This window comes from Quercus lobata, chromosome 9, assembly GCF_001633185.2.
Source record: "Quercus lobata isolate SW786 chromosome 9, ValleyOak3.0 Primary Assembly, whole genome shotgun sequence".
NCBI lineage: Eukaryota > Viridiplantae > Streptophyta > Magnoliopsida > Fagales > Fagaceae > Quercus > Quercus lobata.
In genome coordinates, this window is record NC_044912.1 from 28,291,793 (window position 1) to 28,315,732 (window position 23,940).

At 35.6% G+C, this 23,940-nt stretch overlaps 1 protein-coding gene across 1 annotated transcript; it reads right to left on the reverse strand.

The window, feature by feature from the left end:
* Positions 1-17,553: 17,553 nt before the first annotated feature.
* LOC115960808 (derlin-1-like) lies at positions 17,554-23,494 on the reverse strand. The gene is made up of 8 exons (XM_031079799.1): positions 23,319-23,494; positions 22,673-22,808; positions 22,418-22,491; positions 21,987-22,080; positions 21,127-21,255; positions 20,040-20,200; positions 17,879-18,106; positions 17,554-17,765 (listed from the first exon to the last, which is right to left on the reverse strand). The coding sequence occupies exons 1-7, from the start codon at positions 23,333-23,335 to the stop codon at positions 17,881-17,883; spliced, it is 837 nt and encodes a 278-aa protein (XP_030935659.1). The 5' UTR covers positions 23,336-23,494; the 3' UTR covers positions 17,554-17,765; positions 17,879-17,880.
* Positions 23,495-23,940: the final 446 nt, after the last annotated feature.

Below are 23,940 nucleotides of genomic sequence, written 5' to 3' on the forward strand. Positions count from 1 at the left end.
CCAAGGATGATTCTGTCCTCAGCATCCAGTAGTGCCCCTAAGAGGAAGGGCGAGCACAGTGCAGGAGCGGTCTAAGTAAAAGGCTGCCAATGCTGCAATAAAAAACTCTGCACCTGACAGGTCCATGCTCTTCGCCATACTCTTCAGCTTTTACAACCACCCCCAACCACTCTAAGTATGGGCTGACGGGACAAGTCCTAAACCCTAGAAAATTGAGCTTACACGTGGATGCTGGAGAGAGGGTAAACGCTAATATAAAAAGGAGAAAGAGGTAATACAGAAAGGGGGGAACAACCCGTCTCCCAAACCATGGAGTCCTAGAAAAAGGAGGATAATAAGAGCACAAAACTCCATACGCTCCTCGGACGAGGTTCAGTGACCGGAACCACCTAAACCGCTGTTTGGTGACCAAGGCCTAGCCTTTCAAACCCACGCTCTACAAATTATATTATTTGGGCCTTTTAACGTACGAACCCAATGTCATTTTGGGGTTTATGCTAATTGAGTCCCTATAATTGGCGCTGTCTGTGGGAAAGGCTTGTGCGTTGGCCCAAGCGGTGGAATGAGAAGTCTTTCCATCATTTCCCGCAACCCGTTGTTGTGTCTTAACATCAAGTTCCACTAGGGGCTGCACTTCGAAACGTTAGTAACGCGGACGGTTCCAGGGGCTTTCAACGTTGGATCAATGTCCCACACCTTGACCGAGGGGCTAATCCCCCAAGGGGCTAACCCCCCCATACTTAAAAATCTAAGTTTTGGACAGAACTAAGGTATTGTATGGTCCTCGGACTCAAACCTATGGGGAAACTAACTACTTAATGAAAATATCTAAGTTTTGGATAGAACCAAGGTATTGCATGGTCTTCGGACTCAAACCTATGGGGAAACCAACTACTTAAAAATCTAATTTTTGGACAGACCTAAGGTATTGTATGGTTCTCGGACTCAAATCTATGGGGAAACCAACTACTTAATGAAAATATCTAAGTTTTGGACAGAACCAAGGTATTGCATGGTCGTCGGACTCAAACCTATGGGGAAACCAACTACTTAAAAAACTAAGTTTTTGACAGAACTAAAATATTGCATGGTCCTCGAACTCAAACCTATGGGGAAACCAACTACTTAAAAATCTAAGTTTTGGACAGAATCAAGGTATTGTATGGTCCTCAGACTCAAACTTATGGGGAAACCAACTACTTAATGGAAATATCTAAGTTTTGGACAAAACCAAGGTATTGTATGGTCCTCGGACTCAAACCTATGGGGAAACCAACTACTTAAAAAACTAAGTTTTGGACAGAACTAAGGTATTGCATGGTCCTCGGACTCAAACCTATAGGGAAACCAACTACTTAATGAAAATATCTAAGTTTTGGACAGAACCAAGATATTGCATGGTCATCGGACTCAAACTTATGGGGAAACTAACTACTTAAAAATCTAAGTTTTGGACAGAATCAAGGTATTGTATGGTCCTCGGACTCAAACCTATGGGGAAACCAACTACTTAATGAAAATATCTAAGTTTTGGACAGAACCAAGGTATTGCATGGTCCTCGGACTCAAACCTATGAGGAAACCAACTACTTAAAAAACTAAGTTTTGGACAGAACCAAGTTATTGCATGGTCCTTGGACTTAAACCTATGGGGAAACTAACTACTTAAAAATCTAAGTTTTGGACAGAATCAAGGTATTGTATGGTCCTCGGACTCAAACTTATGGGGAAACCAACTACTTAATGAAAATATCTAAGTTTTGGACAGAACCAAGGTATTGCATGGTCCTCGGACTCAAACTTATGGGGAAACCAACTACTTAAAAAAGTAAGTTTTGGACAGAACCAAGGTATTGCATGGTCCTCGGACTCAAACCTATAGGGAAACCAACTACTTAATGAAAATATCTAAGTTTTGGACAGAACCAAGGTATTGCATGGTCCTCGGACTCAAACTTATAGGGAAACCAACTACTTAAAAAAGTAAGTTTTGGACAGAACCAAGGTATTGCATGGTCCTCGGACTCAAACCTATGGGGAAACCAACTACTTAATGAAAATATCTAAGTTTTGGACAGAACCAAGGTATTGCATGGTCCTCGGACTCAAATCTATGGGAAAACTAACTACTTAAAAAACTAAGTTTTGGATAGAACCAAGATATTGCATGGTCCTCGAACTCAAAATTATGGGGAAACTAACTACTTAAAAAACTAAGTTTTGGACAGAACCAATGTATTACATGATCCTCGGACTCAAACCTATGGGGAAACCAACTACTTAAAAAACTAAGTTTTGGATAGAATCAAGGTATTGCATGATTCTCGGACTCAAACCTATAGGGAAACCAACCACTTAAGAAGAATTCTAGGTTGCTCAGACCTACGGGAAGGTTATTTATTAAAAGTCGGATCAAGTCCTAGATGGAATGAAGATCCCGACCTGTCATCAGATTCTCAGTTCTAAGGGAAATGATGCAAACGAGCGTTTAAGTTCGGTACGGTCGTACTTCAGTCCTCGGACCGGATGCCAAAAATGGCTAAGGCTATGAAGGTTAGTAGGAAGGTGGCAAAGCACCCTAGTACTGGGCAACCAGCATGGGTAGTTCATATTGGGTTACCCATCCTCGGATGATTGCCTCTTACACGGTACCAAGCATTCAGCCGTCATCTCGGTTAATCTTAGGTATGTAACCTTTTTTAGCTCGGCATTATTGTGCCGAATAGTTTCAATACTCTCAGAATAATTTCTTTTCCTTAACAAGGGTTTCGGCCCTAAGTATTGATCAGAATAAAAAATATATATATATATATATATATATATATATATAATCATATAATAGCACATCCATTCACAACATAATTATTGCAAAAAAGAAAGAATACATAGAATAAAATAATGTCGACTTTTATTAATATAAAGATGTAGTACAGCGTACAATGAGGGGCTTAAACAAGGCTATACAGGAAGCTAATTACAAAAGCAAAAGTAAAAAGATACAAGGAAACGACAAGTCTTTCTAAACTCTGTTCCAGTAGCGATTATGTATGAGAGGGTGACCCCCTTTGATGGAAGAGGAGAAGAAGAGGAAGAAGTAAAAGTACAGGATGGATCTGGTGATAGGAAAGAAGAAGAAGGGGAGGCAAAAGGAGGCACCAATGAAGGAAGAGAGGAGGAAGTAGGGATGCTTAGTCCCCACTTCAGCCCTGACTCCTGACACGCAGGACTATATTAGCTATTCTCGGAAGAGAGCGGATGGTATCGATGATGAGAGGCTCCATTGCTGTCACACCAAAAATCTGATACGACCAGCACCTGTTTCGGATTTTGGCTGAAGGAGGAGGAGGCTTCCCCCCTGCCTTGTGAAAGGGGAGAGTTGTTTTGAGTCTCTATCTACCTTGCCCTGACCGAGCCATCTTGAGTCTCGGAGAGACCCAATGCTTTCGAAGAGGGTGTGGTCTCTTCACCCTCACCTTTGCCTCAAACATATCATGCTCTAAGGTTTGATCGATCTGGTAATGAAAATCTTGAGCACAGCTGGAGGTTTAGGATTTTGGAGAGATTGAAGGGTTTGTACGTAAAGGAAGTGACCTCCTACCTTGCTTCTTATATGGAAGGCAGGTTTGGTGGCATTTAATTTATACAGATTTCCAAGAAGAGCTGCAAACGAGATAGTAATTTCCCCTCAACTCCCAACGCCGTCTACAACCGTCAGTTTTGGGTGGCCTCATAAAGGGAATTAATTAAAGACGCGCCTTGTACGCTGAAACGGCAAGAGCGTGATGTGCGTAAATCTAAAAAAATGTCCCATAACCCGGCGCATCTCCTAGGCAAACGAAGAGGCACCGACATTTAAGGAAGGGCGAAGCTGGGCAAACCATGATACAGCCCCGATATCACCAAAATCCTCCCCCTCAACTAAGAGGTCGGGCAGCAGGATTTTGAGGGGTTATTGTGGGGCCAGAGAATTTGTGACCCTGGTCCACTTTACATTTGGGCCCAAGACCCGAGCCGAGGAGAGGCATTGCCGAGGATGTATAATGTAAGGCAAAATTGTCTTGAGGCACAGCCGAGGATGATTCTGTCCTCGGCATCCCGTAGTACCCCTAAGAGAAAAGACGAGCACAGTGCAAGAGTGGCCCAAGTAAAAGGCTGCCAATGCTGCAATTAAGAACTCTGCACCTGACAGGTCCATGCTCTTCGCCATACTCTTCAGCTTTTACAACCACCCCCAACCACTCTAAGTATGGGCTGACGAGACAAGTTCTAAACCCTAGAAAATTGAGCTTACACGTGGACGCTGGAGAGAGGGTAAACGCTAATATAAAAAGGAGAAAGAGGCAATACAGAAAGTGGGGGACAACCCGTCTCCCAAACCATGGAGTCCTAGAAAAAGGAGGATAATAAGAGCACAAAGCTCCATACGCTCCTCGGACGAGGTTCAGTGACCGGAACCACCCAAACCGCTGTCTGGTGACCAAGGCCTAGCCTTTCAAACCCACGCTCTACAAATTATATTGTTTGGGCTTTTTAACGTACGAACCCAATGTCATTTTGGGGTCGATGCGAATTGAGTCCCTACATATCCTATCAAAAAATAATTAATTAATTTACTAATTAGTGAGATATAGTATAAAAGATATTGACAAATATGTAGTTTACCCATTTAAAATTTTGTTACCAACATTTTCAGGTAATTGTTTTGATTATATTTATGTGTTATATGTTGCAAAATTAATGTGATTTTGATAAGTGGCTCATTAATTATTAAGACATTTAATTTACTTTAGGGGAAATTATATTAAAGTTTCAAAAAATCTCTAATTAACTAGATAGTTTTAATGACATTAGTAAAAGAAAAAAATCAAAATGAAAATCTCACATTTCTTTACATCATTATTCTATTTTTTTTAATTGAGTTTTTAATTCTTAAAGATTCCCTATAAAACCTCATAAATTTACAATATCCATTAAAATATTGTCACCTCATATTTTCTTTTACTGGTAGAATAAATAACTCCGGATAAAAACATAACCATAATATATCTCTTTCAACAAAAAAAATAATTATCAAATTATAAATTTAGAAAATAGTTAAAACAAAGATAAAATATAGTATTTTGTTGAATTTTTTTGTGTAAATACTTGATTACTTACTAGTATAATACAAAAATGAAAGTTTTTGAATTTTTATTTACTTCCTTTAAGGTTGTCACATAAATTTTTGAAAGCTCAAAATTTTCCATCTCAACATTTTAATATATATATATATATATATATAGATATATAATTTAGTTTAATTTTTAGAATTACAAATAGTACTATGCTTGGTTTAAACTAATTAAAACTTGTCCTTTCTTTTTGATAAAGTAGTCCAAGACCAAATAAATCGTGAGTAAGGGTCCGTTTGGATACAGTTGAAAACTGAAAACTGAAAACACTGTAGCAAAATAATTTTTAAATGTGTGAATAGTACTGTAGGACCCACTTTTAATGAAAAAGTTGCTGAAAAATGATGTTTGTGGGTCCTGTGAACAGTACACGGGTGCACTGTTCACGAGAAAAGTCAACATTCACAGCTAAAAAAAAATAAAAATAAAAATAAAGAAAAATGCAACGTAGGAAACGCGGAATCCAAACCGCACCTAAATTGTCTTCTCTATAGAGACTCAAATTAAATTAGGTATTTATTTTTGGGTCAGGTTTAAGTTACACCTGATGTAACTCTAAGCAATATTACGCTAACCAATTATTTGTTATTGAATTCATATTTTGAAAATCTAGTGGATGAATTAAATGTTCTATATTTTCTTAACAAGTATGCCAATTTTCATGCCAATCAGATGTAATTTACCATTCAATCCATAGACTCATCTTTTATGCATTATTTTAAACAACAAAAACTTGAATCTAAACAATTGATTGATGACAATAATTTTAATCTTTGATCATCTTTAAATTATGTAAGCATGGAGAATATACAGAAATAATGTAATCCAACAGTGCATTTATTAAAATTCACATCTAATTAAAAAAATATCAAGTGATGTAATATTACTTAAAGTTATACTATGTGTAACTTTAACCTAACTCTTTATTATTATTTTTTAATTATAAATTCTCTAGTTTTACTTTTTTTATTTATTAATTTAATATATACTATCAAATATATATATATATATATATATATATAAGTTTTTAGTCTATTGTATGTATGGGAACACTTCCCGCATTAAGCAGTTTTTGTCCGCTTTGGGGAGGCAGTCCCTCACGGTTTTGTCACGAAGGGTTGGGAGCTAAGGATTTTTGCCATGAAGTGATTGACACCTAGGCTCACCCGACTCCCACATCGCCTTAGTAGTGGTACACTCATGGTCGCTCCAGAAGCTTATAAACCATAAGTGGGAGGGTTACTTAGGCGATGTGTAGTGGTACACTCATGGTCACTCCAGAAGCTTATAAACCATGAGTGGGAGGGTTACTTAGGCGATGTGGGACTCGGGTGAGCCTAGGTGTCAATCACTTCATGGCAAAAATCCTTAGCTCCCACCTCTTCGTGACAAAACCGTGAGAAACTGGCTCCCCAAAGTGGACAAAAACTACTTAATGCGGGAAGTGTTCCCACAGTATGGTTAACCACTTGATATATATATATATATATATATATATATATATATAAGTCAGTACTTCAAAATATTTGCTGCTTCTTTACTTTATTACTCTTTGAATAATTTAAAAATCTAGAATAAGCCTAGTAAGTAATAAAGTAAAGAAGAAGTAGATATTTTAAAGTATTGACTTCTACACAAGATGTAAATATTGAATTTATATTTTAAAAATATCACTATTGAATTACATGTTCTTTATGTGCTTAACATGCATGCCAATTTTCATGTCAATCAAATGTTATTTACCATGCGATCCATAAACTCATCTTTTATTAATTATTCTGAACTACAAAAACTTAAATTAAACAATTAATTGATAACATGACTATTAATCTTTGAACACCTTAAAGATTTTGAAGCATAGAGAGTATATGAATATAACGTAATTGAACGATATATTTGTCAAAATGCACATCCAATAATAAGTTATTAAACGGTGTAACAATAGTTAAAGTTACATCTAGTATAACTCTAAGTAATGTACACCATCCAATAACTTGTTATTGAATTCATATTTTGAAATCTAGGTGTAACTTTAACCCAACCCTTTATTATTATTTTTTATTATAAAATTTCTAGTTTTATTTATTTTTATTAATTTAATATATACTATCAAATATATATTGAAGTTTTTAGTGTATTGTATGGTTAACCACTTGATATATATATATATATATATATATATATATATATAAAAGTCAATACTTCAAAATATGTGCTGCTTCTTTACTTTATTACTCTTTGAATAATTTAAAAATCTAGAATAAGCCTAGTAAGAAATAAAGTAAAGAAGAAGCAGATATTTTACTGTATTGACTTTTACACAAGATGTAAAGATGATATTGAATTTATATTTTAAAAATATCATTATTGAATTACATGTTCTATATGTGCTTAACATGTATACCAATTTTCTTGTCAATCAAATGTTATTTACAATGCGATCCATAAACTTATCTTTTATTAATTATTCTTGTAAGGATAGGTAAACTGAGCACGTTCGTTGGGTTATGGGCCATGCTCAAGGACGAGAGAATATTTGAGGATGATTGAAAGGTTTGTATAGGCCTAGGAGAGTGGGCCGAGGAGAAAGGAAGAGGGTGACGGAGTCACCGGGGCCCCCGAGGAGTCAAGCTTCCTCGGGAGATCTTAAGGGGGTTAATTACTTTGGGGATATAAACTTCAGGGAAAGTAGTAGATTTGGGCCAGCAACAAAAAAAGAAATATTTGAGAAGAAGGTTGCTACCACCACATTAAATGCACTGCACCAAATGAACTGGCCGCATTTATGGAGATATGACATCTGAACAGTGTCATCCCAAGTGATATCTCCTCACAAAGCTTCCAAGAAGTCTAGATGGGATAAGCACATAAGTGAATGAACACCACAAGAATAGGGCATGTAATCTAAGAAGGAAGGGGAAAAAAAAAAAAAAAAACCTATATTTAGAAAAACTTGATTAAATACAAGAACATCACATCCTCAGACTCGACTGAGGAGCGTTATTTCTATCATTTTTACGCGTTCAGTCTTACTATTATAACTCCTGTCAACTTTGGCCCATATTGGATTTGCTAGGACTTTATCTTGTAAAACCCATGCTCTTACAAATACATTGTTTAGGGCCTGTTGGGCTATCATCCACTATTCCTAGTGGGTTGAAGCTCTGATTTGGGTCCTTACAATTCTAAACTACAAAGACTTGAATTTAAACAATTAATTAATAACATGACTGTTGATCTTTGATCACCTTGAAGATTTTCAAGCATGGAGAGTATATGAATATAATGTAATCTAACAGTATATTTGTCAAAATGCACATCCAATAATAATTTATTAAATGGTATAATAATGGTTAAAGTTACACCTGGTATGACTCTAAGTAATGTTACATCATCCAATAACTTGTTATTGAATTCATATTTTGTAATGCCGTTGAATTACATGTTCTATATGTTCTAAACGTGCATGCTAATTTTCATGCCAATTAGATGTAATTTACCATTCAATCCATAAACTCATCTTTTATACATTATTTTAAACAACAAAAACTTAAATTAAATAATTGATTGATGATATGGCTATTGATCTTTGGTCATATTTAATTTTGTAAAGATGGAGAATATACAAACATAATCTAATTCAACCGTGAATTTATCAAAATTCACATTTAATTAAAAAAATATTGGGTGGTGTAACATTGCTTAGAGTTACACCGATGTAACTTAAACCCAACCCTCTCTCTAGAGAGAGAGAGAGAGAGGTGTAACTTTATGTTAATGTTACACCAATCAGTCACTTCTATTAGAGTAATATTTTAAAATTTTCACTGTTGGACTATACACATTATCAATATTCTTTTTAACACACACACAAAATTTGTGATAATTGGATGTTATTTATTATTTGATTTATAAACTCATATTTTATCTTAATTTGAAATACAAAATCTGAAACTTAAAATTTAAGTATTTTATAGATGAAATAATTATTAATCTTCGATTATTTTGAAATTTTGCAAGCATGTGTGTATAAGAAGATGTGTAATCCAACCATGGTTTTGTTCAAATACACATCTAATAAAAAGTTATTGAGTGATGTAATATGATTAAAAATTTTAACAAGTGTAACTTGAGTTTATGGATTAGATAAGAAATACTATTTGATTAACATAAAGATCAATGTGCACGTTAAGACCAAATTGAACATGTAATTAAAGGGAATATTTTTAAAATTTTAATCCAATAAAAATTTATTAAATGATGTAATATGAACAAAGACTTATATCAAGAATAACCATAGTTATTATCTTGGGCTGGCCTCGCCAGTTAGACTAATGATTTGATACCTATATCGGTTTGATATTTCAATTAGATTACTTTAATCACATTATCCAGTTAAATCCAATTAAATGTGGAGCCCTAGTGAATTCTTTGTAACCCTTTCAACTTGGACAAGTTTTTTTTAATATTGTTCAACTTTTTCATGTATTCCAAATTAGTTGTCTACTTAAATTTGAAAAAAAAAAAATTGTAAATACTACAATTTTTGTTATTTTAGAAAAATAAAAATGCTATATTAAGGAGAGTAATTTGCGATGATTTCAATAATTTTGTCTCTTAATTTTTATAATGTTATTATGAGAGATTATAAAATTTCAAAATGGTTTAAATTAATTTCATATCAAAATCTTGGTTTTCTTTATAAAATCTTACTTTAAATGAATCATTTCTACTTCTAATTGTGTTAACATTCCTAATATACTAGTCACTAATCTGTGCATGCACGGGAATAGCTATTGAATGATGTTTCAAAAAAAAAAAAAAGCCATTATTTTTTAGTTGGAGAAGCAAACAAATTGCATGATATTAAAAAAAAAAAAAAATTGATATTGAAAAAAATAATACAAAGTTTTATTAATTAGGCAGAAGAAAGCAATGTTTTTTTTTTTTTTAAAATTAATTTTTTGTAGGAAGGAATAAAAGACATAATGTCGCGTCTTTAGTTTACCAAGTCCAATGTCATGGAATGATAATTCTACCCTCCTTTGTTGAACTAGATCGACCATTTTGACTGCAAATTCTCTAGATGGGCCAAACTTCTCCAGCTTCAGCATTAAAGTTTCTGTTCGGGGCTGGTGATGTATGCAGTAACGGCTAGTTGCTTAGCAATTGAATACTATTTTTACCAAATTTCCCCGAACTTGCCAAGATGACAAACATTGATAAGGGAAGAGAGAGAGATTATTTTAGTGGTGGGTCACTACAAGATTCTTAGAAGCATCTAATTGCTTTTTTTTTTTTTCATAATTGTATCTTTTAACCATATATTTCCAAACAAAATATTATTTGATGGCCCACCATCTAGTTAGCTGATTGAATATTGACTCAATTAATAAACAAATTTTCAGAGTTACCCTTACTTCATTTAACAAGTCAACCGTTATATCACTAGAATTTAAATTAATGAAAATACTTTTGAAAACTTGCACATTTTTAACTGAAAGACAACACATTACATAACATTCTTATTAAAAAAAAAAAGATTTCCTAAATAAGACGAACAATAATAATATAGAACATAGGGAATATTACGTTAAATATGTCATTATATATATATATATATATATAAATATTATTTGGCTTATTATCAAGTTTCACCCCTTTCAAAAAAAAAGTATCAAGTTTCACATTCCCATACACAAAGTAGTTTACGTGTATAGGGTTCGAGTTACAAGATTAGTAATATATTATAACTGTTAAAGTGTATAGTGTTATAGGCTTTAGGCCCAACTAGATTACTTGTATAGCATACATTCTTGTACTACACTTTTACTTGTATTGCACTCATATGTCTCCTATATAAAGGAACTCATGTATATTCTTTCATTTGAGAAATACAATACTACTGCATTCAGTATTTCTAACATGGTATCAGAGCCACTGCTCTGACCTTTTCTCAGCAGTCTTGTCTTTATTGGTGTTACTCCATTCTCAACATCGCTTCCGCTGTCACAACAGTTACCGCAACCTCTTGCCATTGAACCTCCAAAGTCTTCCAGTCGTTGTCTTTGGGTTCCAGACCTGCAGCCACTGTTTTTGAGGAGTCCTACACCGCACAGACCACTGCACGCGTCGTTACCGTCGTGAATATTGCTCTGATTACGTTTCTGTAGGTATCACTGAGATTGACTTGCGTCGATCTACATGTTGGTGGAAGCCTTAAAGCCATCGGATATAGCACGCGCCGCCCAAATATTCTAGACACAAGCTCATGCGTTCAACGCCCGACGGTTTTCATCCACGTGCCAGTATGCGCCTCAACGTGCTTCCACATGCCGACTACATTGTTCACACGCTTCCATGTGCCGACTGTATTTATCACGCGCCAGATCAACACCTGCTGACATCATCCCTAGGTGATGTCATCACTGCCATGTCACCTGCTGACATCATCGTCCCTCATCTGGTGACGTCACCCGCCACGTCAGCTGACATCATCGTTGACAGGCTATTGACTTTCATTGACCGGACCATTGGTTGACTTTGATTGAGGGTTGACTTTGACCGTTGAGTTTTTGCCAGAGTTGACTTTTGCAGTTCAGGTGCTCCTTACCCAAATTTTCGTGTAGATTTCATTTTTACAGTCCATTTTTGCATATTTTGCTTATAAATAAAGAATAAGGGCAAGTCTTCTTCCTTTTGCAACAATCGTTGCCGACAATCCAACAAACATTTTTGCAATTTTTGTAAACGTTTTGGCCATAGTATTGAGACTTGCTATCATCATAACAGATTAGCTATTTCAATTTCTGCTGCTACTATTGCTAACAGTGAGAGTGACCAATCAATGGCTCCCGTCTCTGCACAGTCTCAGTCTTCTGGATCCACTCTCACCATTTCTAGAGATGACCTTATAAACATCATCGCTAATGTCATTCGTATGGTTGGTAATACATCTTATTCCTCTTCTCTCTCAGCTTTATCTGGTATGTCACCTACCTCTTGGCTTATGGATTTTGCTTGTTGCAATCACATGACACCTTACTCATCTTTATTTTCTGAACTTAAACCTGTACCACACCCTCTTAATATTCGCACAGCAAATGGTTCCACAATGTCTGGTCATAATATAGGTTCCGTTTCGACCTCCAACCTTTCGGTTCCTAGGGTCTTTAATGTTCTTGACCTTTCTTACAATTTATTCTCTGTGGGCCAATTAGCTGAGTTAGGTTATCGCATTATCTTTGATTATTCTGAGTGTATTGTGCAGGATCTAAGGACGGGACAGGAGCTTGGGACTAGTCCCAGAGTTGGGCATATGTTTCCTGTGGACAACCTTCATCTTCCACTTATTGCTCCTATTTCTGTTCTTGCAGCTGCTGTAGTTTCTTCTATTCCTTCCCTTGCACTTTTGGCATGCTTAACTTGGTCACGCATCTTCCTCTCGGGTACAACAATTGGCTTCTAGAGATTTGTTAGGTTCAGTGTCTACAAAAAATTTTGATTGTGTCTCATGTCAGTTAGGAAAACAACCAGCTTTGCCTTTCAATACTAGTGAATCAATATCCACTGATATCTTTGACCTTATTCATTCTGATGTTTGGGGACCATCCTCTATTTCTAGTATTGGTGGGTCTTGATATTTTATTGTCTTTGTTAATGATTACTCTTGCTATAACTAGATTTTTAATATGAAATATCGTTCTGAACTATTGCAAGTATATTCTAATTTTGCAAAAATGGTTGAAACTCAGTTTTCCAAACGCATCAAAATTTTTCGACCTGATAATGCTCTTGAGTATACTCAATATGCTCTCCAAATTGTTTTGCATTCCTATGACATTGTTCATCAACTAACTTGTCCAGGTACCTTTCAGCAAAATGGCAGAGCCGAACGAAAATTTCGTCATATTCTTGACACTGTTCGTGCCCTCCTTCTCTCTGCCAAAGTCCCTGCTCCTTTTTAGGGTGAAATTGCTCTTAATGCTGTTCATGCTATTAATCACATTCCAAGTCTTGTTATCCAAAATCAAACTCCATATGAGCGCCTCTTTGGGTCACCTCCAGACTATCACCACCTTCGCTCCTTCGGTTCTGCTTGTTTCATTTTTCTTTGGCCACATGAGCATAACAAACTTGAGCCTTGGTCAAGACTTTTTTGTTTTCTTGGCTATGGCAAAACTCAAAAGGGGTATCGGTGTTATGATCCTGTCTCTTATTGTCTTCGTGTCTCCCGCAATGTTGTCTTTTGGGAACATCACTTCTTTGTCGAGCTTTCTCACTTCTGTGCCTCCCTATTTTCCTCCTCTATCTTAGATCTTTTTCCAGATGAGGCACATATTCCTTCTATAGCTGATCCTGATCCTCCTATAGTTGCTCATGATTCTCCTATAGACTTCTTTGTCCAACCACCAGATATCATTGATCCATTTCCTAGTTCACCCTTTAATGAATAGGTGGAAGATGAACAGGTTGAAGACGAGAAGACGAGCTACCTAACCCAACCCTAAGCTTGGATCCCCTATTCCTTCTCCGCCTGAAGATCTTGCACAAGACATTCCACCTCGTCACTCAACTCGGGTAAGATCCATTCCTGCACATTTACTTGACTATCATTGTTACACTGCTCTTGCACCTATCGTGAGGCTTCCACTGACCCTCTATGGTAGATTACAATGAAAGAGGAACTTGATACATTATCCAAAAACCATACTTGAAATTTGGTGACACTCCCTCCTAGGAAATCTGTGGTTGGTTGTAAGTGGATCTACAAGATTAAGACTCGTTCTGATGAGTCTATTGAGCACTACAAAGCTCGTCTCGTTGCAAAAGGTTTTACACAAGAGTATGAGATTGATTATGAAGAGAACTTTACTCCAGTTACTCGTATCTCATTTGTTTGTGCCCTCTTAGCTGTTGCTGCTGCTAATAAATGAGACATTTTTTAGATGGATGTCAAAAATGCTTTCCTTAATGGGGATTTAAGTGAAGAAATTTATATGCAACCTCCTTCTGGTCTCTCTGTTGACTCCAACAAGGTTTGTCACATTCGACATGTACTTTATGCCCTTAAACAAGCTCCACGAGCTTGGTTTGCCAAATTCAGCTCTACCATCTCTCGCTTGGGTTACATAGCCAATCAATATGATTCTGCCTTATTTCTTCGTCGCACTGACAAAGGCACTATTTTACTTCTCCTGTATGTGGATGATATGATTATAACTGGTGATGACCTTAGTGGCATTCAAGAACTCAAGAATTTTCTTAGTCAGCAATTTGAGATGAAAGATCTTGGACATCTCAGCTACTTCTTGGGTCTTGAAAAACCTCATTCTACAGATGGACTTTATATTACTCAAGCCAAGTATGCTTTTAAACTTTTGTCTCGATCTAGACTCGCTGATAGCAAGACTGTTGACACTCCAGTTGATCTTAATGCGCATCTCACTCCCTCAAGGGGGAAACCATTGTCTAATCCCTCTTTTTACATGCACTTGGTTGGCAGCCTAGTTTATCTCACTGTCACTCGTCCAGACATTTCTTATGCTGTTCACCAAGTGAGCTAGTATCTGTATGCTCCACGATCGACTCACTATGCTGCTATTCTGCGCATTCTTCGATACCTAAAGGACACTCTCTTCCATGGTCTTTTCTACTCTGTTCAGTCTCCTCTTATTCTTCGTGCATTTTCTGATGCTGATTGGGCAGAACATCCCACTGATCGCAGATCCACCATTAGTTATTGCTTTCTTCTTGATTCTTCTTTGATTTCTTGGCGAAGTAAGAAACAAACTTATGTGGCCCGCTCTAGTATTGAAGCAGAATATCGTGCCCTTGCTAATACCACATCTGAGCTCCTTTGGCTACGATGGCTTCTCAAAGATTTAGGTGTATCTATATCCTCTACTACTCCTCTTTATTGTGCAACCAGAGTGCCATTCATATTGCTCACAATGATGTCTTCTATGAACGAATTAAGCACGTCGAGATTGATTGTTATTTTATCCGTTATCATCTTGTCCATGGTGCTCTTAAGCTGATCTCAGTCTCCTCTAAAGATCAACTTGCAGATATCTGCACCAAGTCACATCCTAAAGGATGCCTTCGTACTTTGGTTGACAACCTCAAATTGGTCTCACATTCACCTTGAGTTTGAGGGGGGCTGTTAACGTGTATAGTGTTGTGGGCTTTAGGCCCAACTAGATTACTTGTATAGCACACATTCTTGTACTACATTCTTACTTGTATTGCACTCATATGCCTCCTATATAAAGACACTCATGTATATTCTTTCATTTGAGAAATACAATACTATTGCATTCAGTATTTCTAACAATAACTATGCCTAAAAAAAGAAAGTATTAAATTCTTTAACTTGAAATTAATTTTTTGATACATCAATAATTAGGGGTGGGGTTAGCATCACATAAAATTATTGAATGTAACCTGAACCTAAGGAAAGAATATATACACAAATCCCTTGTAAAAGGTTACCTTACAGATTTAGGACCTCTCTCTCTCTTTCTCATGAAAGATTTTAGGATCACATCGCAGCAAACGTGGAATCAACAAGGGTAGTACTGTCGGAGGATTCTATATAAAATAATCAATAAATATATATACAAATTATTACAAAGAAATCAAACAGAAACAGCAGCAAGTACTTCAAATAATATGAAGAATATCATAGGATTATCCGTTGGACTAATTCATACACTCATTCAACGATCTCCTGTATATATTAACGAATATTGTCTCCTCAAGTTTTCCAAATTCCAATTGTATTTGATGTCTTCGAATTAACAATCATGCATTTTAGATTGAGGATGATCTGATGATATCATGGATGACGCAAAGTGGAAAAACACAAGATACACATTCAACATTCTGATGATGATGGTGTGATGATGTCAAGATGACACCAAGAGAAACAACATTTATAACGACGAAAGTGAAGCAGAACAAGAAAACTCCAGATTGCGTAAGGCTACGCCAAAAAAGAAAAAGAAAATGAAGTTCGGTCAATTCATAGTATTTACCAAGTATTTAACATTTGAAATTTTGAATAGCGATTGTTTGATGACACGATTTGAAGTTATGATTTCAGTGGTTTCACGCAACTATACATACCATTCTTCCTCTTTCTCTGTATTATGGTAGGCCCAAGTAAGTCGAATTGTGAGAATGTATATGGAAATTTTCAGTGTATTTTCTTGGGTGACTATAACAAGACTAAATAAATAAAATTTGGTGAGAGTAAGCAATAGGAGACTTCTCATCTGTAAAACTGACAGAAATGGAATCTTTCTTTTTTCTTAAATGAGTTAAATTAACGAAAACTGTAAGTTCACTTTGGTTGTCATGGTTGCCTACAAAAATATTTTTGAGTGGAAAGAAAAACATCATGATGTGGGTGTGCTTTCATAATTATTGATAAGCTACTCCTCATATCTGAATGAAAGCTTTTGCAGTAATCTCGTGAACATCATTGATTAAAGGAAGGTTTCAGGTGAATATATAACGTTATAAGGTCCATGCATTAAATTTCAGGTCAAAATAATCTCATCCATAAATATTTGAACGTTATATCTTTATTAGATTTCCTTTAAGCCTGAAGTTATTGAACTTGGCTTTAGGGTGAGTTGTCAATTTCTATAACTTCTAGCTAGATCGATGAGGGGTCAGGCTTGGTTGTGCACACCCTCATCATAGATTACTTTTTCTTTCTCACTTTCTGGGGAGGCCCATTTATAAATGGTGGTGGAAATTTGGAGACAAATGGCCCCTGAGTCGGTGGGAGCATTTATTCATTTCAACCACTGTACTATCCAGATGTCGTAAGTCTCAATGGCTTGGAAGAGCTTGTGAACTAATACAAGTTTCTCCTCTTTCACTGTGGTGGTTTATTTTCAAGACTTATCAGTGGCCTAAGCTCTGAAGCTGTTATTGGGGTTAGAAGACTGAAAAGGCTCAAAGCACTTCCTTAGTGTCTGAATGACAAAATTGACCAATATAAGTCACAATGTGGGGTAACCTCTTGAATGCACAAGATTGTGCATCCACCAAATTCACTCCGTCGAAAACAAAGTAGCTATTTGTTGCTGCCGATGGCTCCTTGAGCTTCACTAAGAAATATGAAGTTTTCATTCTTAGCAATAGAAGTATGATTAATCATAAGTGACAACACAATAAGGTGGGAACCAAGTTTCATAAAGCTGAAATCATTAGTTAGAATCTCAATCTTTCTTGTATGATTAACTATTAATCATAACAGATAACACAATAAACTGGAAATCCCTATCATGGATCAGAAGTCATTAGTTAGATTCATCCTTTTTATTAATAAAAAAGTCGGTATTAAATACAGCATGATATTCTCATGTTCATTGAAAAACTAACCATCTAAGATGTAACACAAAAAGGTACTTGTAGATATGACAATTTCAATAGTACGCTGCAAAAGCAAGGCCTCCAGTGTGTTAAGGCAACTCACTCTGGCGGCTGAACACATAATTGCATCTTGTGACACTGACACAATGTCAGATGGGATCTACCACTTGGTGTTGGTGGACCCTAATATTGAATTCAGCAGTCCTGTTGCAAAAATATACGAATTACAAAGTCACATGATCATACCAATAATCATTTAATGTAATTCAGTTAGAATTTGGTTTACATGTTATTCAAATATTCACAATGAATATTACCTCTAACGGCCATTAAGACGATGGCTTCTGCCTCGGAAAGCAACACCATCAGCCTGGTTGGGCTGCTGTGCTTGTGCATGACTACCTGTTTCTGCCTGCCCTGTAGTGCTTGGTCGAGTTCCATTGAGACGGTAGCTTCTTCCTCGGAATGCAACTCCTGCTGATGGATCACGCTGCACTGGGGTATTCATTTGTGTTCCCTTGCCCCAAAATGAAACTAATTTGTGACTGGAGAGTCATTAAGGATAATACAATTATTTCACAAGAAGTGTCTAACCTTCAATTGGTATTTTTCTCAATTTTTTTCCTTCCTCATATTACCTCAAATCTTTGCCAGAAGAAAAAATCACAGATCAGGATGTTGGCTATGCTTAATTATTTGCATGATATAATATCTGCTATAGTGTTAAAGACTATGTTAAACCAGTGTTAGATCTATTATTGCTCAAGGAACCAAACTTGTTGTAAAGTCCACACTTTTGTAAGTTTGCACTTACAGGATAAGTGACCTGATCCCCTACTAGGACAAGAATAGGGTTAGACTAGGAATTTTGTTTTTATAAATAAATAAAGGATAGTGTCTATTACACACTTTTGTGGTGTGTGGTAAATGCATTTACCACACACTTGTGTGGTGTGTGGTAAATGCATTGAAAGTGTATAAATACACTGAATTCGTGACTAAAGTCATGATTTCAGTGTATTTATACACTTGTGTGGATGCACACAAGTGTGTAGCAAGTTTTCCCCATAAATAAGTACTCTTTGATGTATTCTTGATTTTCCATGTAGAATTTGAATCAGTAGTCTATTTCTCTAATAGAGTAGTCTGCATGGATCAAAACGACTCCACATACCCAATTTCCTTGATTCTTGATAGCCACAGCTACTGTCAATGGGCCTATGCTATGAAAAGATCCATCAAAGGGTGTCTCTTATGGAGATATATCACTAGAGAAGTTGCTAAACAAGTCAAATTAGATGCGGAAATGTAGATTGTCTTCAAGAAACGTTAATGACTGAAATAGTAACTCTTAGAAGATTATCACATGGTTTCTCAATAACTGTGCTCCCTTTATTAGAGCATTGCTCCGATGGTTAGAGACTGCATATGACATATGGAACTTGCTAGCACAACACTGAAAATTTTTTTCTTGTTCATCAATATCAATATATTTTTTTGAATGGAAGATATAGACATCATTATCAATATAAGACCACTATCATCGCATGCAACAAGAAAAGGCCAATATATTGCTAAATTTAATTCGTAAATGGGATCAAACTCGCTTCTTTTGAGCTAAATGTATCTGACATTGTGATTCACTTCACACTCTTGATGGTACAGTCAAGGAATTGATATCTGTAAAAACATGCAAGAAGAAAGCTCAAACACAATGCTATAATTCTGTATTAGTTGTTCCACCCTCACTATCTCAATTATGTAAAGTTGGACAGTGTAGGATCCTCACACAATGAATACCATTGGGATAGCCCTAAGGTGGGAATTCTATTTGAGCATTCCTCTCTTCATCTTCCTCCCCACTTGCTCGCTACTGCTGCCACTCTGCCTCTTACCTCTGAGTCCTTACATATATCATATATGGCACACTAGTTTAGGTCATGCCTCACTGTCTCATCTTTAGCCTTTACTTTCCAATTGTCATTTAGGGTAGGACATGTCTGAGTCTTTTCATTGTATTTCATGTCAATTTATAAAATAATTTTCTTTACCTTTTAAGTGAATGTCTTTCGTATCCTCCATTTGATCTTGACCATATCAAAAACATGTGCATGATGAAACAAGAAGCCTCATTTGCTATGTAGCTAGTGGTAATGTGACAAGGTGATGTGTGCATCAAACATCTTTTTTTATCATGCATTTTTTGGAGTCTCCAACAAATAATGGTCTATGGTTCAAAACTTGCTGCATCCTTGACAAACAGGAACACAAGGAACACAGACACATTGGTCTGTTTTGGGAGTAGTGAAATTCTCCACAAGTTTATGGAGAAATACAATTTCAAACTACGAAGGTTCAATTATCTTGAAATCCTACCAGAAAAGCAAAAGAAAATCATAAGAACGAGGTTTAAGAGTTTTCAAATAAAAGTTTAATGCATGCGTTGCTAAAATAAAATAAAAACAATAGAATGGATACACCCAAAGAGGGGTCTTCAAGATGAATTTCCCCCCAGCAAGAGGATGAAGCACCGTTAGGAAGTAATATAAATGTCCTACAACCATCCCTAGAATGCCTGGCTTCAAAGGATTTCCGAGTAACAAATCAACTGCTAGCATTACATAAGGAAGATAGAATCCCTACAGTAAAAAATAAAAAATAAATAACCAGCCTCTTAGATTCCTTTCAATTTCTGATTATATAATAAACTTCATAAATGTCATGAATATCCTTTCATTGTCTGTTGCATAAAGGGAAGCTAGAGGTGTACCGTGGCAGGGAGTACAATTGTACATAAGATTATAAGAAACAAAGAAATATTCTTCTTGAAAGTTTGGAACTACCAAAATAAAAGATCATGAAAATAGGCTGCATTATTTATAATTATGGGTAGAAAAAGTTTGTTGATATTACACAATAAATTACAGGTCAAATATGGTGGGCACACTTAACTGGGACTGCAACACCACGATTTCAAGGCTAACCAGGCATAATTTGGGAGACCATTTTTTTTCTTTGGTTAACTTCATCATGGTGGTACCTCTTTATGGGGCATACCTCACTCATGATGCATTTTCAAGGGCCTCTAATAATAAAATCTACAGGAACCAAAAGTACAGCAATTCATGCATAAAGATATTCTTTTCCTTTATTGCAGGTTCACACTCCAACTGCATTGGTACAGAAATAGTAATGAAAGAAGAAAATGACGACAGATAGTGACAAGTGAGGCAAAAAAGACCAAGATAATTTTTTATGCAGCCAATTGGTTGTGCAGGAAAAAGGCAGAAATGAAGTTACAATTGTTGTATTAAACCTTCTTTGATTGATAATCTAGATGCACAATGAAGCTTTATAGTATGGTGGTGCAGGTAATGAAAGTTCTAGATATCAAGCTATGTTATAGGACACATTAGACTCATATTGAATGTTACAGAAACAAAGAGGTCTAATTTCAAAGTTCATATACAGAAAAATAGTTGCTAGCTTATATTGTTCCAAATGCTAGAATAACTAAAACAGAACAGCGGAGAGAAAGATTAAAACAAAACTGGTAGAAGGGTACCTTCATTGACACAAGACCATAAATGCTTATTCGTGCATTTGGGAACTCACGGCTCCAAACATAGACAAGCATAAATACTAAGGAACCTCCCATGAATGGAGACCACAGATATGGAACAGCAGCCATCACCTAAGATCAAGTAACACCCTTGTCATTATTTTCATGATATTTTGATTAGTATTGAGGGATTTTGGTTCACTTGTTTTGATACTGTGTTAACATATTATGTGAGGAAATTTCTTCTAAATTTTAGACATAATGCTTGTAAAATAAATATATCAGGAATTATCATCTATAGTCTATACCATTAGATTTCTTGAATTTGCATAATTGTAGGAATTATCATCTATAGTCTATACCATTAGATTTCTTGAATTTGCATAATTGTTCTCCATACATGTTGCAAAATTCATTTCTAAACTGGGACAGAGTTGTATCATTTGTAATTATTTATTACGTACTTATACTTTTGGAATTCTACATCTCCAAACATATTATTTCAATTTTTACTAGTTCACCAAATATATCTGGCATCTCTTGACAAAACTGCTTGACAACCTATTTCTCTGTTCTTTCCTTGACAGTTAGTCAGTTTGTCATTAGAAAAGAATCTAAGTGTTTCCGACCCCAATGCTTCCTTAGTTTTCCACCATAGAGCTAAAAGCTGTCTTTCTCTCCAAAAAAAAAAAAAAAAAGAATCGAAAAGCTGTCTGATAAATTCATGTTATTTGGTAAATCACATGGCGGATCAATATTCCCCAAATTTTACCATTAATTAGGATACATGCTCATACTTTAGTGAACGTTACTGGAAAAAGAAAAAGAAAACTCTAAAAATATGATAATTTGTTCTTACTTACAAGAAGTGATAGTGCTCCAAAGACGAACATCCATACATAATCTGCTGTTCTCTTGTCAAAGGGTCCTCTCTCAAGTGAAACACCATATCTTGCTCTATGCAAATCAGCATGACAAAGTATTTCAAATTTTCAATATCACCTTGAAACATAGTGTACAGACTGTAAACCTTGCCTAACTTTTAATCTTGAAAATCAATGATCACAAGTGAATGATAGGGATTAAAAAAGATATGTATGTACAGGCATCAAGTAGATGATTAATGGCTTAATGCAAATGTGGATCTTCATTTAAGGTCTGATATTTCATCTATTGGATAATTTTAATTGCGCATGGTTTTTCCAAAACATTCTTTCCGGCTACCTTAACCCAAAATTTAAAGTAAATGTAATATAATATGGTTGCAGAGGGTAGATAGAGTCAGATATCTTACATCATTAACAGACGAAATGCAAAGGGAAATGAAAATTGCCCAAGAAAGAAGAAATTCGTAATAAGCCTCCAAACCTGCACCATGTACAAACATTAACAATCGGGGCATACGCAGAAAGTGAACCCTCAAATTTTAACTTATTACAACATGATCTTTGCAATACAAAATGAAAAAAAAAAAAAAAAAAAAAAAAAAAAAAAAGAATTTAATCTCATGTATTACAGATTGGACAAATTGGCAACTTAACTTGTTTACCTGAAAACGTTTTAGTACAAGGCCATAAAATAATGCTATATTGTAAGGATTATAAAGTTGCAGATAGTATGCAGATGTGGTCATCAAGCAGGCCACTCCATAGAACTTGCTTACAGGTGGGAGAGATCGATAGTATCTGAAACATTTTATGAAAAATCAGCTTGTTTAAGTAGCAAAGAGGTTACAGAAATCATGAAGTATCAAAATTGCAAGCCTTGATATAAAATCAAGAGCCAGTTGATTTTTTTTTTTCTTTTTTCTTTTTTCTTTTTGGTTTAGCGAGTCCAAAAGTAAATATTCAGAAACTAATGTGACCAAATAAATATATAACTTGCAGCAAGGGCAAGAAATATTGCATGCTTCTGAACCACCTAAAATTATTGATACATTATTATTAGACTGAGGGAGGGGCATCTGGTTTGTTTGGAATGAAATCCACAACAAAATCAAATTATATATTGAAGAAAAGAAAGTACTAAATTTTTTCTTGCATAAAATGATTAACACTAATTTTATGTAAGAAAATTAACCAAGTACCATTGTGTAACATTCAACTAACTAGCATGCAAATCAACAAAAGGTCATATATGCATGTGATCATTGAAATGTTTGTGTGTTTGTGCATAGAAGGAAAGAGAAAGATTACTCCGCTGGGGTAGACATTGCACAGAATGGTTTTCTTCTGTCAAGGTAGTGTGATGGTGGTGGAAAGGGTGATCGTAGATTGAAAGACTATAATAACAAGAATATTGGATATGCATTGCACTGGTCTTCAACAATAGTATAATACTAGTATAAAGTATAAACCAATGAACTGGCACTTCAAAGAGAAGACTTTGGAACCTGAATATTGTAATAACAAGAATATTGTCTTCTTTAAAGAAATTCAAATTAAATTAGCCATATTATTTTTATAAGTTTTCTAGTTTGACTTTTTTTTTTTTTTTTTTTTTTTTTTGTGGGTAAATTTAATATATATATATATATATATATATTCATATTTTGTGGGGTACAGAAATTTAATAAAGTAATAGTGCCACGTGTCATACTCAAAGCCAAGGAGGCCATTATCATGCCGAGGAGTCCATACACTCAGACAGCAAAACCAGAGGGGGTTCACATTGTGGAGGAAGAGCTTCAACGAGGAGGTTAGCCTTGACGTGATTGGAGGGATGGTAGCTGCCACCACATTTATTGTGTCTCACCAAACCCTCTGACCGCATTTACGTGGATAAGACCTCTGAACAATACTGTCTTGGTTGCCGCAA

What these genes read in the sequence shown, in the direction of transcription:
- LOC115960808 (XM_031079799.1), bottom strand. An exon ending in TTGTACTAAAACGTTTTCAG is followed by an intron (nt 22,492 to 22,672) that starts GTAAACAAGTTA and finishes TACATGGTGCAG; the next exon opens with GTTTGGAGGCTTATTACGAA. An exon ending in TTGGAGCACTATCACTTCTT is followed by an intron (nt 21,256 to 21,986) that starts GTAAGTAAGAAC and finishes ACTTGATCTTAG; the next exon opens with GTGATGGCTGCTGTTCCATA.